This window comes from Podarcis tiliguerta, assembly GCF_965153285.1.
Source record: "Podarcis tiliguerta genome assembly, chromosome: 1".
In the NCBI taxonomy this organism is placed as follows: domain Eukaryota; kingdom Metazoa; phylum Chordata; class Lepidosauria; order Squamata; family Lacertidae; genus Podarcis; species Podarcis tiliguerta.
This window is the reverse complement of record NC_139534.1, coordinates 2,835,983-2,853,459: the sequence shown is the minus strand read 5'-3', so window position 1 is coordinate 2,853,459 and position 17,477 is coordinate 2,835,983. Positions and strand designations below refer to the sequence as shown.

The window sequence follows — 17,477 nt, the reverse complement described above, 5'->3', positions numbered from 1 at the left end:
AAATAAGATTTCAGATTTTGCATTTTCAAATCTGTTTTAGCTCCAGCTATTGGGTTTTCTGAAAGAAATTATGAATGTGTTGATCTTTATTAATGCACTATAACTAAATTCTGGTCTTTCCCCCTCACAACCCAGTGTTTTGGCTTGCTTGGTGTGAATGGGGCTGGGAAAACCACCATCTTCAAAATGCTGACGGGAGACATTGAACCATCTTTTGGAAGGCTACTGGTGCGAGATGAAACCGGGTATGGCAGATTAATTCATTTTGGGCAATGAAAGACAAGCAAGTTAGCTGAGGAAACAAGTCTAATGTGTGCTTAGGTTACAAATTTAACCATGAAGGCTGGCCATAAAGGAAGTGCAAACAATATAAATATAATGATTTTGCAGTTCCTTGGGTGTATGACATATGCCCAATTTTACTGTGCTCTCCATTTTGTTAATGGGAGATGGAAGCAATGTGGCAGTCTTAATGCAAACTTAGTTGGGAGGCATTCCCACAGAACTGAGTTGAACTTGTTTCTGGTGAAACAAATGTATGATCAGTCTGAAGGTTGCATCAAGTCATTTCTGCCCCAATCAATAGTCGGTTCTCCTTACTCCCTGAACACTTCCATGGTTACTCAACTACATCTCCCAGTGATTCCAAAGGGCCAGACATCCAGCGAAGTTTGACATATCCATATAAAAGAAGCAGTGTGGAATTTCTGTGGAGGGTTAGGGTGAGGAAACAAGACCAGTCGGTGAGATCTTGCTCCCCTGCTTGCATGCACTTTCACACATTGTGTCTGCAAAGTGTTTGCAAAGACATGGCCTTAGCCATCTCCACCCCCATTGTTCAGCATGGACACTTGAGGTCCAGTTCCAAGGGCCTGCTGGAGGTTCCCTCACTGTGAGAAGTAATGTTACAGGGAGAAGGCGTTCTTGGTAGCTGCGCCCGCCATATAGAACTCCCTCCCATCAGATGTCAAACAGATAAACAATTATATGACAATTATACACAGAGATCCAGCACTGAGGGCCTTCTGGCAGGTCCCTCGCTGTGAGAAGCCAAGTTCCAGGGAACCAGGCAGAGGGCCTTCTTGGTAGTGGCACCCACCCTGTGGAACACCCTCCCACCAGATGTCAAAGAGAACTACTAGACTTTTAGAAGACATCTGAAGGCAGTCCTGTTTAGGGAAGCTTTTAATGTTTAACAGACCACTGTATTTTAATATTTTGTTGGAAGCCACACAGAGTTGGAAGCCACCCAGTCAGATGGGTGGGGTATAAATAAATAAATAAATAAATTATTATTATTATTATTATTATTATTATTATTATTATTATTATTATTAATACAGCCAGATAGATATCTGAAGTCAGCCAGGAAGCTTTTAATGTCTGATGTTTTGTTGTGTTCTATTAATGGTGGAAGCAAGCCAGAGTGGCTGGGGCAACCCAGTCTGATGGGGGGGGGGGCACAAGTATTTATTTATTTATTTCTGCCTGCTGCTGCTACTACTAGACGGGGCTTAGGTGTTTGTTTTCTGTTAACCCTCACTTTTATTGACTGAAACCTTTCACATAACTTAATTGCACCCATTCAGGTCCTTGAATGATGTTGACGATGCCCACTGGTCACTGTTTGGATACTGTCCTCAAGAGGATGCCCTGGATGATTTGCTGACAGTGGAAGAACATATGTATTACTATGCCCGACTGCATGGCATCCCAGAGAAACATATTAAAGGGGTCAGTAGCTGTACATAAAGTTAGCAGTGAGTCTGTTGTGAAACTCTGCTCACCGTAGTTCTCTCTGGGTGTTACTTCCAAGGAGAGACACAATAGCAGGGGAAGCCATTGACCCTGCCTCCATCATCACATCATCATCTGGGTGCTCTGATGTCCAGCTTCTACTTCAGAAGCGGGAGCCTCCTGTAGTTGTAGAGAGACCCCTTGCATTTTAAAACCCTGGAAACAGGAGGGAAACCTCCGTGAGTACAGAAGGTCCCCAGCTTCAAAAGCAGCAGCCAAACATGAGAGCACATAGAAGTTGTGTGATGATGTAAAGACTGCCCTCTGTAATCCTGTTCTACTCATACTTCGGCTTTATAGGGATAACTCCTGAAGAGACACCGTGTTTTGGTCAGATATGTATTCATACATCTGTCCAAATTACTAAAGTATTTTGATTAACACTAAATAAATAATATCAATTGTCTCAAATTTTCATTCAGTAGCTGGAATTTTAAACAACTAGTTTCCTAAAGAGGTTGCTAGCAGATCACAAGTTACTGCCTTACAAAGCACAATGAAGCCACCCAGTCGTGGGGACTTAGCCTAGAGTTAAAAAACTTGGGGGACTTTGCTCTGCTGAACTGAACAAGGCTTACTTCTGAGCTAGCGTGTATAGGATTTCACTATCCAAGTGTGAAGATTGTGAATTGAAAGTCAAGTTACCTGGTGCATTTTGACCTTTTCAGTGTCTTCTTCAATGGCTAATATACAGAGTGTTGTCACATAATTCAGATTCGTCCACAATAAGAGAAAGGACATCTCTTTTAAATTCCCTTGCATATCACGGCTGAGATAACCATGGTCTTCAACAAACCTGTATAATTTTACTCATCACATAATAATGTATAAAATATAATGCCTTATATAGCAGGTTTTCCTCTTCATTGTCCACTATAATCTGGACACATGCAAGCTCTATGGCATTTCTAGGGAGACAAATAAGCATAGTGCCAATTAGACCTTTAATAATTGACGTTCCACTTGAATTTAAAGATGAAGGCTTTGCACTCAACCCTGGTTTCAGCTAAATTTGAGTTCTTGATCTTCTGCTTTGCCACGTCATCTTGGGGAGCCATACAGGACAGCAGCTGCCAAATGTCCAGTCTTCTCCCCTGGACTGAAACCACGGGAGGCCTTTTATTCTGATTTGCGGCAGAAGCTTCTGCACAGGGTGCTGCTGACTGGCTGGGAACTGGTGAGGTTATTAATCCGCTTCCTCCCAGAAGTAATTTTCAAAACTGAAAAAAGCCTCTGACAAAGAAAGAGGAAAGACAGAAGGAAGGAAGAGCTGGATATGCATTGTGATTGCATAAATGTAGATACGGGGCTTTAAAAACAAAAGAGCCGAGAGCCTGCTTGGATCATGGCAGAGAAAGGATGAGAGACAACCAAATCAGCATTCTCCTCAGTGGGCGGTATGTCTGTCAAATCAATGGCAAATGTGGCCTAGGAGGTGGAAGGTAGGAGCCAAGTTCAAGACATGACAGAAAAACACATACAAAACACAGCCTTACAAAACAGCAGAGTTTAACATGAAGGTCTTGTGAATGCTGACCCTGTTTTATTCACCTTCCTTCTTTGCTAACTCCAAGCTGGCAGAGCAGCCAGGCATGCACTGCTTTTGTTTAGCAAAAGAGGCTATAATATGACAGCAGTTTTTAGAGTTCAATACTTATTGCTTAATTTGACAAAACAGGATGAACAAAAATAAGAGGGTTGTTATTTCCATTCATTATAAATTAAGCAAAGTTTTATTTAAATGCATGCAAATTTCAAATTGCTGATTAGCTAGCATTCAGGCTGAGCTATTGAAAAAAAGGGCATATGAGAGGCAAAATAAATGTTGGGCAGTCTTGAGGCTGGCAAAGTAACTCATTTACCTGAATGTCAGGTGCTAATGGTTTTGTTGTCTTGCTGTCATTGTGCGAGTTGCTCAATGAGTTGCAACAATGACAACATATCAGTGCCCAATCTTAAAAACAAAATATGTTTCCACAGATTGTACTTCGGCTTCTTTATCGACTTAACCTGATGTCTTATCAACACAGAATCACTTCTATGTGTAGCTATGGTACCAACAGAAAGTTATCAACTGCTCTGGCCCTTCTTGGAAAACCCTCGATTTTACTCCTGGTAAGAAATCAACACCATTTTGTGTGTGTGTGTGTGTGTGTGTGTGTGTGTGAGAGAGAGAGAGAGAGAGAGAGAGAGAGAGAGAGAGAGAGAGAGAAAGTCTAAACTGTTACAGAAACAGCATCAACAAGAAGGGGCACCACATTAATTGTTAGAGTGAGAAGGTGTACTCAGAGCATTTAGCCATGAGATTAATGCTCTGAATAGAAACTAAACAATAGGGAAGGCTTGTTAATGTTTCACAATAAACGATCTCTTCTCAAGGAAATCAGAAACACTCTACATTCACTTTTTATAAAATCATTTTTTGGGCTCCAAATTGGAGTGGAATATAAAAGTTTTAAATAAATAAATACTCTTCTCCCCTCCAATTAACATATAACACTCAAGTGCTGAGTTCAAAGGGTAGGCTACAGAATAGTTTATTTTGGGTGAGAGAACGTAGGAGACTTGTATAATCTTTGCAGCATTTACCTTATTTACGAATATATGGGCAAAACCTAATGGAGACAAATACGCTCCTGTAAAGCAGACAGCACAGCCATTAATTCTGGCTCAGATCTTGTACAGAAAATAGCTGCACCCAAGAATGCTTCATCTTCAACCATCTCCCTCCCCCTCTCCCTTCTTCCCTCCCTCTCCTTCTCTTTCTCGTTTAATTTGCAAACCTGCTCCAATCTTCTAGCTCTGAAAAACACTATCTCACCCATTAAGGGGCATTAAGGTTCTTATGTTAAATTCTGGATTGTGCACCAAGGACAGGGCAGCCCATCACTTCCTCTAATAGCAAACTCAGCTGAGGGTTGTTGACAGTAAAGTTCAACCCCTTGTAGCATCTGATCAGGCAGAGCCATTGCCTCCTTGCATGGAGTCTCCCTTCCCGTCAGGGGTGCTTGTCACTGTCTCTGCTTCTTGCCCAATTAACGTCTGCGCATCCTGGAATGTAGCATCCAGCATGTCCTCAAGACTCCTTTGAAGCTGCACCACTTGCTGTGGGGTCTCCTGGTCCACTGGCCACTCGAGCTGCTCCTCCATTGCATTCAGTCCCTCATTCACTCCTTTATGTATCACATTTATACACCTCCTTTATCTTCCAAGGAGGCACTCCAAGTGATGCATTTGCACTAGAAGAGTGTGTGTGTGTGTGTGAAAGAAACGAATAAAGAACAAGGATGTTGTGTTAATGACGGAACTTATAATAGTTGGGAAGGAGATTTCCTCAGCAGAACAACTGCAAACTCAGCCTGGTTTCTGACTATCAAGCTGTGATGTTCCCGTTTTTAATATCATGTTATCAGCAAACAATCACAATTCAAACAATCATGAAAGTGCCTGGCAATTTTTGCTGATGATGCCTGCTGAAGGATAATAGCATATGGGAGCTCATCTGTGGTCTATTGTCTGTGTAACGCTCAAAGCAGAAACCTTGCTTTAATCTATAAATGGAGTAGTAAGAATGTGCACAGCCCAAGTACTACTTGAATAGAAGTCATACATATTATCTGCCCCCAACATCGTAATATCTGCCCAGCGCTGTTATCTAACAATGTGCATCTATCACTAATATTAACCATTTCCATTGTACACAGTAGCAATTGACTTTTGCCATTCATGATTACTTTTGTGTATTCTAGGAAGCATTCTATGCATCTGTTTAGTCATGCTTCTGTTGCAGCTTTACTGTTACAGCATTGCTATTATTATTATTATTATTATTATTAACAATAATATTAATCTTTTCTGGAAGCAACTACAACAAAAAGGGAGGAGTGATTAATGTGAAGGTCAAATATTAGTGGGGTTCCCCCGAAAAAAGAGGAAACAGTGGCAACAAATCACAAGTTCCTCTTCTTTACTTTTTACATTTGCTGTCGACTTCTTTTATTTTAGGATGAGCCAAGCTCTGGCATGGATCCGAACGCTAAGAGACATCTCTGGAAAATCATCACGGAGGAAGTACAGAACCAATGTTCAGTGATACTTACTTCTCACAGGTAGAGTCCCAGGCTTCTAATGAAAATGTTCAGACTCACCTTCCACATTGAGATGAGCCCAGTTCCTCGTTAGGCAAAAAAATTGTATTCAAGCCTGTATTTGTTCACTCAAGGTAGAGTGAGCACAAATAGAGACTACCATATGCTCCACTGAGTTAAAAGCTAAAAGAAAAATGGAATTGAAATGCTGGACTGGCCCATAGAACTAGCCTAGGAAATATAAAATAATGTTTTAAAGTGGCTTACAATGAAACACAGAATGCAACACAAGAACAGACCAATATCCACGGACTAACATGGTGCCTGCCCACTTGCACTATAGAAATCCACTTACACAGCAAGACTTCTGGTTTCTCTTCTCTCTCCAGCCCCCAGAACCCCTTGAAAAATATGCACTGCAAGGTTCCACAACCCACTGGTGCAGATTTTGGAGGTGCACAGAGGGCTGGAAGGGGGAGAGAGGAGAAGTCACATTGCCCACTCAAACTACACTGGGTTTCACCCATACTAAATTACATTTTTTACTGTATGTTCCCACTACATCTTCTCTTGCTGTTTCTAGTGGAGCAGAATTTCTGAGACTCTGATTCCCCTGAAAGACACCTCCTAAAAGCCCCTCGTCCTTTGATGGTGCCCCTTCGGCAGCTGCCCAAAGACCTTCTAGTCAGCAACTAAATGAAGGGTCACAAAGTTAAGCTAAACCACTAATTTCATTTAGTTGCTTGTTTCTAAAATCTCTGTACTGGATTCTTTGCTACCAAAGCACTGTCCTTTGCATTAACCAATAAAATGAAATGAAAGCCATTCTAAAAATGAAGAGCAATTTAAATCCAGTTATCAAATCCACAGAAGCTTTTATAATAGCTGCAGTGGAAAAAGAATCCAAATTGTATCAACCTGAGCCATCACTAAACACTTTCCTGAGGAACCATGTTTCAGCTAGTCATTAAATGTCAACAGTGAAGTGGCTGAATGGGCTTCCAGAAGCAGCGCATTGCATTCCAGAGCATGGCTGGTGAGGTGACTGCCTCGGGCGGCAAGCTCCACAGGGGCAGCAGATCCCAATGGAGACCTTTATTTTCCCTGCCCACCCCCTCGTTGCTGATGTTGATCTTCACCTCAGGGGCCAAAATGTATTGGGCCAGCCCTGGCTGCCATCTTGGAGAAGGTTGTGACTGTGCTTTCTTAGTCCTCAGGGTGCTGTACTTCCTCCACTATTCTGGCCCCCAAGGTGGAGGGGGGCATAGCATACTGCATAACTCTTATGCGCTTGGTGGTGGAAACTGTTACCATTATTTAAGCAATAATTGCACATTTTGCTACAGACCTGGAACATTATCAAAGTGGTAAGATGGGAGTGTTCCCTTCCTTTCTCATTCAAGAACAGACAGAATTATAGAGCTGAGGGAAAGTGTTGCTTGCCCCTCATGAAATGAAAAGCTAGAGAAGCTTAACGTTACAGCGATTAGAAATGGCAATCCTCCCCAAGCTCTTATTTGTGTTTTAGGGCAGGTGCTTGGAAAATGGAAAACGTCTATTAATAACTTTATTTATTTTTTTCGGAATAAAAAGGCCAGACTTAGTTCTGATTTGCTATACAAAAGGACGATCTATGGTGGGGATGGGAAAGGGATCAGTTCCTGATTATGGAAGACATTCAGGCACTAAACCAAGTTGGGGCATTGGGGAGGGGGCACGTCCAGTGATTTGGGCAGTGGGACCAATATGTGCACTTCCACCCCACTGCACACTTTTGCCCTCGCTTGTCCAGGCAGTCCTCCCAAAGAGGGCTTCTGCTTTCCTCCAAGAGGAAATTCTGCAGGGAATTCTGTTGGAGATGATGCCCCCCCCCCCATGGTCCCTTCTAACTGCACAGTTCTATGATTCTGTCAATGCAGCAGTGCTGCTGCTTGGCACTGCCCAGAGTGGATGACAGTCCAGGGAAAGCCCTTTATGTATAAGCCCTGGGAGGTCAAACAGCTGAATCCCATGCTGCTTAATATTGACTGATGTGCAAATTGTGTGCATTTTCCAAATACACTGGAGATCCACTCCACACACATTCTCACCATCATAGATTCTTCTCGTGCTTCTTGGGGACTTCATTACTCTACTTTCTCCGTTTTTCAGCATGGAAGAATGTGAGGCTCTCTGCACAAGACTGGCTATCATGGTAAATGGAAGTTTCCGGTGCCTGGGTTCACTGCAGCATATAAAGAGCAGGTTGGTAAAATGTCTCTCACAAGAGTTCCCGTAGGTTTACTGTGAGACCCAACTGAGCAGGAAATAGTGAAATGAAGACTTGTTTTTGTTACAAAGCCAAAGAAAAAAGGGAGAATGGAAATTGCAGGTTGCAGTCCTGTGCACTTTTCCCTAGAAGTAAGTTTCGTTGAACTCAATGGAGCTTTCTTCTGAGTAGGCATATACAGGACACCACTGTTAGTCTGCACCTGTTATCTCTGAGGATTTGGACAGGCTGGTTGGATGAGCTGATTCTCCTTGATTCTTGCCCATCCTGCCTTGTTATAGCAGCCAGGCTGGGCTGGCCAGGGGCTCCATAGGGGGGTGAGGGAGTTTTCCTGGACTCCCTTAAAGAAGCGGTATCTTTGGACCCAGCCATTATGGTCAATTATCGCCCAGTCTCAAATCTTCCATTCCTGGGCAAGGTGATTGTTCGGACAGACGGAGACCCCCAAGCCCCAGGCGACCCCCAGAATGAATAACGGCACCTGACAACATGTTATGGGATTAAAATTGGCCACAACTTTATTAAACTTTCAGATGTAGGAAGACATTGGCTTAGGCATTGGGCATTTATCCCTCCCAGTCCCCGTCCTGGGATCTGGGGAACATCAGGGTTATCCAAAGTGTGTGAGGATTGGGCTGACTCTTTAGAATGTCTCTTCAAACAGAGAGCCCACCCCCAATTTCGCTGCATTGAAGGGGAGAGCACTGACAACCCGTTGGCGTATGGCCAGTGCCTCCCCTCAAAATAACCCCTTTAATGTGGAACCCTGGGATCGCCGCCTGGGGGGGGGGCGTGGGTCACCGCTTCACGCCCCCCCCCCCATTGAGGGAAGAGAGACTACAGGATTCCGCCCAAGGCCTACAAACCACCAAAATTGTGACATTTTGCTACGGGGAAGGCGAAACCTGCCAATGCAGGGAAATTCCTTCCCGGTCTCTCAACGGCAACCATCAAAGACCGCAGCAGCGCCTGCATAGCTGTAAAGAAGAAGTTTAAACTGCAGAAGAAGGCATAAATTGAGGGAGGGCGGGGGCGGGGGGTTCAGGAGCCAACTGAGGACAAACAGGTAAGTTACACCCTCTATTGTGAGTGTGGGCAGTCCTAACTCTACCTGGCCAATTCCCTTGGCAACGCCCCCCCCAGCCAGGATTGGTTAATTGTTGAGGCTAGGCGGGAACCTCCAGGTACCCAGCTGGGGGGGGGGGAGGCGAAGCCAGGCTACCTTGCTGGGAGCCTCATAGTCTGGGGGGGGGGGGCTGCGCTCAACCACGCAAAAGCTGCCTCCCTGTTAATGTGGGGAGCAGTCATTGAGCAGGTGGTTGTGGAACAACTCCGGGCACATCTGGAGGATGCAGAACATTTGGATCCCTTCCACTTGGAATTCAGGCCCCAACATGGGAATGAAACTGCCCTCGTCACACAAGGGACTGAGGTGAAACAGGACTTCAAACTCTGTTTAGTAAATCATCTTCTGGTCAGCCCGAAAATAAACTCTAAATTATATGCAATACAGCTCTCATTTGGAGGGTCACACATTACCCATCCCTGGTGTGGATACTTGGGGCATGTTTTGTTTTAGATGCAGCACCCATACGCTGAAGGATGAGCATAAGGCTCATTAAAGTCCCACTGCTTCTCATTCAGCGCACTCACATTGCAGCATTTAGGCAATGATTAAAATCTGTGTGCACCTTCTGTATCCCCAGCCAGTCCTGGGTGTAAAATACTTGACCACTAGCCTATTCCGCCGGATGGTGACCTAGATTTTGTGACGTACATGCAAGCTGGGTGGAGGAAAGGAGCTCTGCTGAAGCAAATATTAATTCCTCTTGCACAGATAGTTTGCTTGCGCCTTACTTCTTCCAGACCCTACACGTTGACTATCCCTGACATGGGAGTTTCTGCACATTGACAGTGGCCAGATTTATCCCTAATGTCCTTGCAGTTATTGTAAGAATTTAAAATAGTTTTTGTTTGGTGTCCTAGAAGTACTGCTTGATTCTAGTTTTTAAACCTCTTTTACATTCCATAAAATATTTATTTCCTTTTATCCCCCCAGATTTGGAAAAGGTTTCACCGTGAAGATGCATTTGAATAATAATTCCGACAGTATAGAAAAGCTGACAGAATTTTTGCAATTGACCTTTCCAAATACACATCTGAAGGTAAATGTAGAAGAATGTGCAGGGCATTATGTTGTAGGAAGTGATAAATATTTTGAGTATCCACCTGCAGCCTAAAGTGGCGGAGCCCAGATACTGGCAAGAATGAGGGCAAATAGTTTTGAATGCATTTGAGCACTATCAGAATTTTTAAAGTGTCTTGAGTTATTTCAGCAATGCTATCATTAAAGTACTTCCATGATTTAACAGTACCAACCAAATATTACCTTCTTATTATAAAGGCAAGGGAACTGAGGTGTTAAGATTTTACATAGTTCCTCTGCAATCTCATGACTGAATCGATCTATCATGTCAGTGACAAAATGAGAGAACCAACATTTGAAACATCTTCCTGATCAATAGCAGCTAGTAACATTAGACCTAACTGATTTCGGTGCTCCTTGCATAACTGTTGTGTGGAGATCCAGAATCAGCAACAGAAACATTGGAAAAAAAGGAGGCTGTACGGAGGAATAAACACGAGCACACAAAGGGGCCAGAGCTCATAAGGATAGCTATCAATCAATAAGATAAACAATGCCTACCCCCTCTGAATCTGGCATTCATTAGCAGTAAATCTTCTTATTGGTACAGGACCATCAACTGAATATGGTGGAATATCATGTCCCAGTGTCTGCAGGAGGCGTAGCAAACATATTTCAAATGCTGGAAGCAAACAAAGAAGTCTTCAAAATCAGGCACTTCTCAGTGAGTCAAACAACTCTAGAAGAGGTATGGAATGATACTTGTCCAATTATGCTATACATGTATTTATGTATGTGTTTATTTTTATCTTAAATATGTCTACCTTGCCTTTCTAGGCATCCAAAGCAGCTAGCAATTTGATTGTCTTTATAAATAATAGTATACAGCACCAACACCTAAAATAACACAACACAACCTGTAAACACTGAAAACATCAGAGAGAAGCCAACAGATCAATATTATTTACTATCAAAAGCCTTGAAGAACATGGCAGTTTTAATCAAGTACCCAGAAAATAGCAGTTTTGGTGTCCTTCTGGGGAGGGAATCCGAAATCAGGGCACCACCACAGAGAAAATCCTGCTTTTGGACCCACCTTCTAACTTCCAAAGGCAGGGACACCTGGAGCAGGTTTATGCAGATGGTGGTATCTTTTAGATATATTGTATTTCCTTTTCAAACTGCTCCATTACTGAACATAGAATATCTAAAAGCAGCTTTTACCAGCTATATCATTCTAAGCTCACGGCCCAAAGTATAGGAACAATATGGCAGATACCAGCTAGATTTTTTAAAAATATAGGTGTACCTGAGATACAACGTGAATTCTTTAGCCAAGCAGTATATGAAGGCTTCTATTTAACATCTAATCCATTTTGCTATTAAAACAAAAAGAGGAATGTAGTAGGCAGGAAATTTCAGAGGGATCTGTAGGAAATAGGAAAAACAATAGTTTGCCTGTGGAATATTATGTTTTGCCAAGTCTCTTTACATGCGCATGAATATCCAGCCTTGGGAAGGCATTTGTAAGCAATCCACAAAGCAGGGTAGATTTAATTTCATATATTTTGTTTCATTTTAGGTTTTCATCAACTTTGCTAAAGATCAAGGTGACCTGGATGTTTCGGATGCAAGTTCAGACATAACCTCAGATAGCTGTGACTTAAGCAGCCAAGATTCTAACGTAACTGCTCTTTACTAAGGTTTTAGTCTCTCAAGATATTTTAGGTATTCATTTTGGAATCCTGAACACTAGAACCCTGGATGGAAAAACCTATCCTTATATCAGATTGGTCTTTAAATTGTTTCCTCTGCATTGGCTTCTGTGCTCATTATGTATAGACACTTTCCTGTGCATGTTGCCCTGTGGGCTTGGGAACTTCCTTCCCCCAAGTACCATATCCGCTAGATGAAAACAACTCTTCTGCATTCAGGGTCATAAGCTAATGCTTTGCTGTGTACGGGGTTACATCAGTATTAAATAAAATTATTTAAAACCCAAAGTCGTTACCTTTTAATTTCTGTGATCTTTGGTTAAAAAAAAAGGTAAAGAATCCCTGACAGCTAAGTCTAGTTGCAGACGACTCTGGGACTGCGGCGCTCATCTCGCTTTATTGGCCGAGGGAGCCAGCGTACACCTTCTGGGTCATGTGGCCAGCATGACTAAGCCGCTTCTGGCAAAACCAGAGCAGTGCACGGAAATACTGTTTACCTTCCTGCCGGAGTGGTACCTATTTATCTACCTGCACTTTTTTACATGCTTTCGAACTGCTAGGTTGACAGGAGCTGGGAGAGAGCAACGGGAGCTCACTCTTTCACAAGGATTCTGATCGGCAAGCCCTGGACTCAGTGGTTTAGTAGACCACAGTGCTACCTGCATCCCATGATCTTTGGTTAGCCCCATATATAAAACATGAAGCACCATATAAATTTTCCTGAAGAGTGGCCAGACAAAGAGAGTGTAGAATGAAATTTTCTTGGACTGATGGAGCAGAATTTGGATGTCAGATTCCTTCTAAGAAGAAAAATAAGTTTCCTAATCAATGGAAGGTTTCCAGCAAGGCTCCCAAAGGTGCAAAGTCCCCCTGGTGTAGCTCCCATATCCATATTGATACACTCTCTTGTCTTCTACCATCTTTGTTCTTGCCAAGATATTATGAAATTTACCCAACTTAATGGTGCAGCAATAAAACTGCTAGCGCATTTGCAAAGCTAACCAGGGACCGGTATGGTTTCATCTGAGGTGGGGGGTTGTGTGGTGAGATTCCTGCTTTGCAGGGGGTTGGACCCAACTCTACAATTCTGTGATCCTATCAATCCTCTAAAAAATCAGAAATAACTTGGATATAATATAATTTGATAATAAATTGGATATAATATGCAATATATATTATAGAATAAATTGGATATAATATAATTTTACTTTGTTCAGTCTGGAGGCAGATTATTCAGCTCCTTTTTTATTGTACAAAATTTGATCAGATTTAGAATAATCTCAGTGTAAGAAAATTTGCCTAGTAAAATGTGTAAATCCAGGAGCACAGCAACCTGTTGCTGCTGAGACCTATTACAGAGAGTGATTGCGGGTTTATCCACATTCCTCTGGCCTTGCTGCTTCCCCCACCCCGCAGAAAACAACAATTTGTGTTTTCCCCAGATGGACATTTGTTCTGATCTATCACTAAAGAGCAGGTTTTTCCTTGGAAGGGAGCAGGGCAAAGGGGAAACTGCTTGGACTCACGCTTTCTAGGCATCGCACAGGTGGAAGAGTGGCCATCCCTCATCATTTGCTTTTTTGTTGTTATTCCCATATTATTTTAATGAGCATAAAGGGGAACACATCCCACCTTTTCTACAACACTGATTTTTGTATTATTAGAAAGTGAGGTCCTGAGTTAGTCTTGCTATGTATGTGCAAGAGAGAAGAGGCTTCACTGACTTTTTTTAACCCTCCAAGAATTGCTCTTTCAAGCTATGCAGTCTTAAACTTGCTTCCATGAAGGTAACTCTCATGGATACTTCCCTCTTGTGTGCAAATGGTATCATTTTGGGTACATAAGCATCAGCTCTTACCCTGAACATCAGAAATAAGAGGAAATTGTTTTTATTTACTAAGACAGTGAAAGAAATTTTGCACCCAGGATATTTCTAACACCCCAAAATGCCCACAAAAAGCAAATTGTGGTGAAATCAGACTGATTAAACGGTAGTGAAAATTTGCATGTGCAAAGTACTTTAGTACAGAAGTTAATTTGATCAGGATCTGAAACAGCTATTTGTTGAGGAAAAAGTAAGTGTTTGATACATTAAGAAATACTTTCTGCTTCTCCCATTATGACTGTTGTCCCTATATTGTGAATTGGTTTTCGGTTGCATGTCACACAGCATAGACTCAAGTGTTCCTTTGATGGTGGGTTTGCTGTAGCTGCAAAGGGTTCAGAGCATGAATGCCAATGATTTAAATCCAATCATTCATTCCAGGCAGTGCATTGTTTTATGATGTCAGTGGCTTTGCTCTGCTGGTGACAGACGATTCCTAATCCTCAGTGTCCAGGGCTGGCTTTGCATTTGATGTGGGATGGAGAGAAAAGTGTCCCTTTTCCCCACTTTAGACTTCTGTAACTAGAAAATAATGTCTTTAAATGCTTTCACATGACTGCCAGTTTTAGCTTTAAAGAAAACATACCATGTTTAAGTATAGAACGGATGGACTGAAGAATCAGCAAGAGGCAGCATCCCTAGGAACCATTACTCTTTGCCTTTATTGTAAAGCACAACATTTTGGCCTCTGTCTTTTAAACCAACTGAGGCTCTTTCCAGCAGATTGCCTTCAGCGAAACAGTTTTTCAAGGTGGCTTCAGGTCTTCTGTCTTCCAAAGTCACTAGGACCAAAATCAGTATTCCCAGAACTTTTATCTAGACTATCAGTGGGAATGAATGTCGAATATGAAAAATCTAGTCAGTCACTCTTGAGTAGCTTTGCCCAACAGCAACTCTGGGGTTACATTTTGTCAGTGCTATTTTTCTAGAAAAAGAGGTTCTGGGGCTCACCATGAACGCTTCCCTTGTTCTCTTATAATGACAATGGCACCCACCTGAGAGGAGCCAGAACTGAGTTCCAGTGAGTTCCAGCTGAAAAAGCCCTGCATTTTGTTCATATGAATGCATTTGCCCTTGTGTCATAGAACAAACACTGTTATCTCCAACCTAAAACATGGAACTCACTTTTAATTTATTAGCATATAGAACCCACCTTGTTCTCTCAGATATAGGGTTATCTCACTCATCTCTGTGACGTGCGTTTCATCTCTGGTCTGACACAAAAGTTGCCTTGCCTTGTTTTTCAGAGCCTTAGATCTGTTCCACATTGACTATAGGAGGACAATAACAAATGCCTAGATCTTTTTTTAAAAAAACATGTTAGCTGATTTTGATAAAATTTTCAGGAATAATAGGACCTTTGGAGGGGATGAAGCCTACCAACTTTCAGGCAAACAGATGCAGGACTTTTTGTGATAGGTGTCTTTAAAGTTTTAGGTCTTTTCAAATGTGTTGTTTTCCTTGTGGGCAGTAAATTAGGGTTGCCATGTGTCCTCTTTTTCCAGGACATGTCCTCTTTTTCTTGGGTAGAGTCGTCATAGCAATCCATAGTTAAAAGCAGAAGTCAGTAAATGTGTCCTCTTACTGCTCTTCAAAATATGGCAACCCACCCTTCCTCACAGAGCACAGGGCAATCCATAGCATAAAGGTCCCCCTAAAATTCAGAGAGATAGATGCAGGGGTTAGGGATTTATGTATTAAAAAATAAGCAGGCTTCAAACCAGCCCTTCCCACAGGAAGAGAGAGAGAGAAGTACACACTCGCCCTTTTCTGTCTTCTCTCTGCCTGGCATTTCCCATTCTTGGAGAGCTTCTGGGAGAGTTCAAAAAGAAACAACTAGGGTTTTCTTTAACCCACTTTACAAGCTCTCCTGAGGTACTGAAGAGGTTCTGAACCCTTGGAGCCAGTTTGCTTTGCCTCAGACCATCATCCCAAGGCTGCTTCAAATCTCTCCCCAGGAAGGTTTGACTGGCCCCTTCAATATATAGTGGTCCCTTGGTTTGCCACCATTCTGGATCACAGCCACATCAAACCCAGAAGTGCATGTCCGTTTTTTTGGTTTACAACCCATTTTTTTGGATTACAACCTGGTTTTGGGGGGGAGGCCCCATTGGTGAAAGTGCACCTTGATTTACATCCTCTTTTGGTTTACAACCAGACCTCCGGAATGGATTATGGTTGTAAACCAAGGTGCCACTGTACACCTTTAGGAAACAGGCCTTTGGCTGATTGATATCTGATGCCCTTTTAAAATGTGTTGTGGATGGAGGGGTTATTGGGTTTTCTTCTTTTTTGTATTTTGTGTTTTTTATCGTGATATGTTGTGAACTGATCTGTAGGTATGGGGCAGCATACAATCAATCAAATCTATCTATCATCTATCATCATCTATCATCATCTATCAATCATCTATCATCTATCTATCTATCTATCTATCTATCTAGCATCTATCTATCTAGCATCTCAGAAGCATTGCTCCACATGTTGGTCTCATGCCTCATCTGAGGGGAATGTACAACTCTGTCACATATGTCCTCGTTATTTCTTCTCTTTTCCGACTCCCTGCCCCTTCTCTAAAAAAAAGAGGTAAATACAAATGTTGATGATACCGTTGGTGTGAACCACTTCAAAACAGAGTGCAACAACCTATTTATTAGCCATCACCCCAGTAGCTAAAGACCAAAGTTGTAGAAGTTCCCTAGGATACACTGAAACAATTGTGGCACAGCTGTCATTTCTGTGTGATTCTCCTCTGGCAGAAGTCTTGTGCAAACATGTCTTTCACTTCAGCACAGCAGAAGAACTCATACTTTACTGACTGAAATTCATCAATCTCTCTTTTCCCACCACTACTGATCACTGTGGTCCTGAAGCCCTCATTTCTTTTCCATCAATAAGCTTTTGACCTCTGCTCCCTTCCACATTATCTAACTTGAGAACTTCACAGTGCTAGAGCATTTTTCAGGGAATAGGAGAGAAATGAGTGTCAACTAGATGAATCATGTGGCCTCTAAATGTTAATTAGAAGAGGATGGTTGATTGAAGGACACTCTTGTAAATCACAAATGCAAGTGAGGAAGATTTGTACCTTGTGCAATGGCTAGAAAGGTCCAAGGCTAAAGATGTCAAGTAGACATTTAATAATTGACTCACAATGGTGACTTGAATTGATTGAAGTTGATTTGCCTCCTTGGGCTAATTTGGTACTTCAGGTGGCATTCCCTTTTATTACATGCCAAGTGTAGCATCACAGGTTACTTCTGGTCACAACGATTGGGCTCAATTGATTGGGGATAGCCCCTCCATGCCCAAAATAAATAAATCACTATGCCTAGAAAATTTAGTGTTGGGGCGGAGGTTCTAGCCTAGATTTCTCTCTGACATTTAGTTTCTTGTGTCTTTTTTGTATGGAGCACTTGCAATTTGTGATGTTACACTCCAGACACAAGAGTAGGTAAATGAGACTCCAATGATTTGTTGATGAACGAGCTTGCAATCCTTTCTTTTCAGAGTGCCTTGATCACGTAAGTACTGTGTCCAAATCAGTTTTTATACTTGAATAAATAATTTGTTTCTG

General features: G+C 42.2%; 1 protein-coding gene across 1 annotated transcript in view; it reads left to right on the top strand.

The window, feature by feature from the left end:
• The window catches only part of ABCA12 (ATP binding cassette subfamily A member 12), a 125,629-nt gene extending 113,326 nt beyond the window's left edge, over window positions 1–12,303 (top strand). Inside the window, exons 47-54 of the mRNA XM_083400196.1 lie at window positions 136–245; window positions 1,590–1,734; window positions 3,778–3,912; window positions 5,803–5,906; window positions 8,037–8,129; window positions 10,214–10,319; window positions 10,911–11,048; window positions 11,883–12,303. Of these exons, the coding sequence (XP_083256322.1) occupies window positions 136–245; window positions 1,590–1,734; window positions 3,778–3,912; window positions 5,803–5,906; window positions 8,037–8,129; window positions 10,214–10,319; window positions 10,911–11,048; window positions 11,883–12,002 (951 nt within the window). The 3' untranslated portion in view covers window positions 12,003–12,303. The remainder of the gene's footprint in view (window positions 1–135; window positions 246–1,589; window positions 1,735–3,777; window positions 3,913–5,802; window positions 5,907–8,036; window positions 8,130–10,213; window positions 10,320–10,910; window positions 11,049–11,882) is intronic.
• The last annotated feature ends 5,174 nt before the right edge of the window (window positions 12,304–17,477 follow it).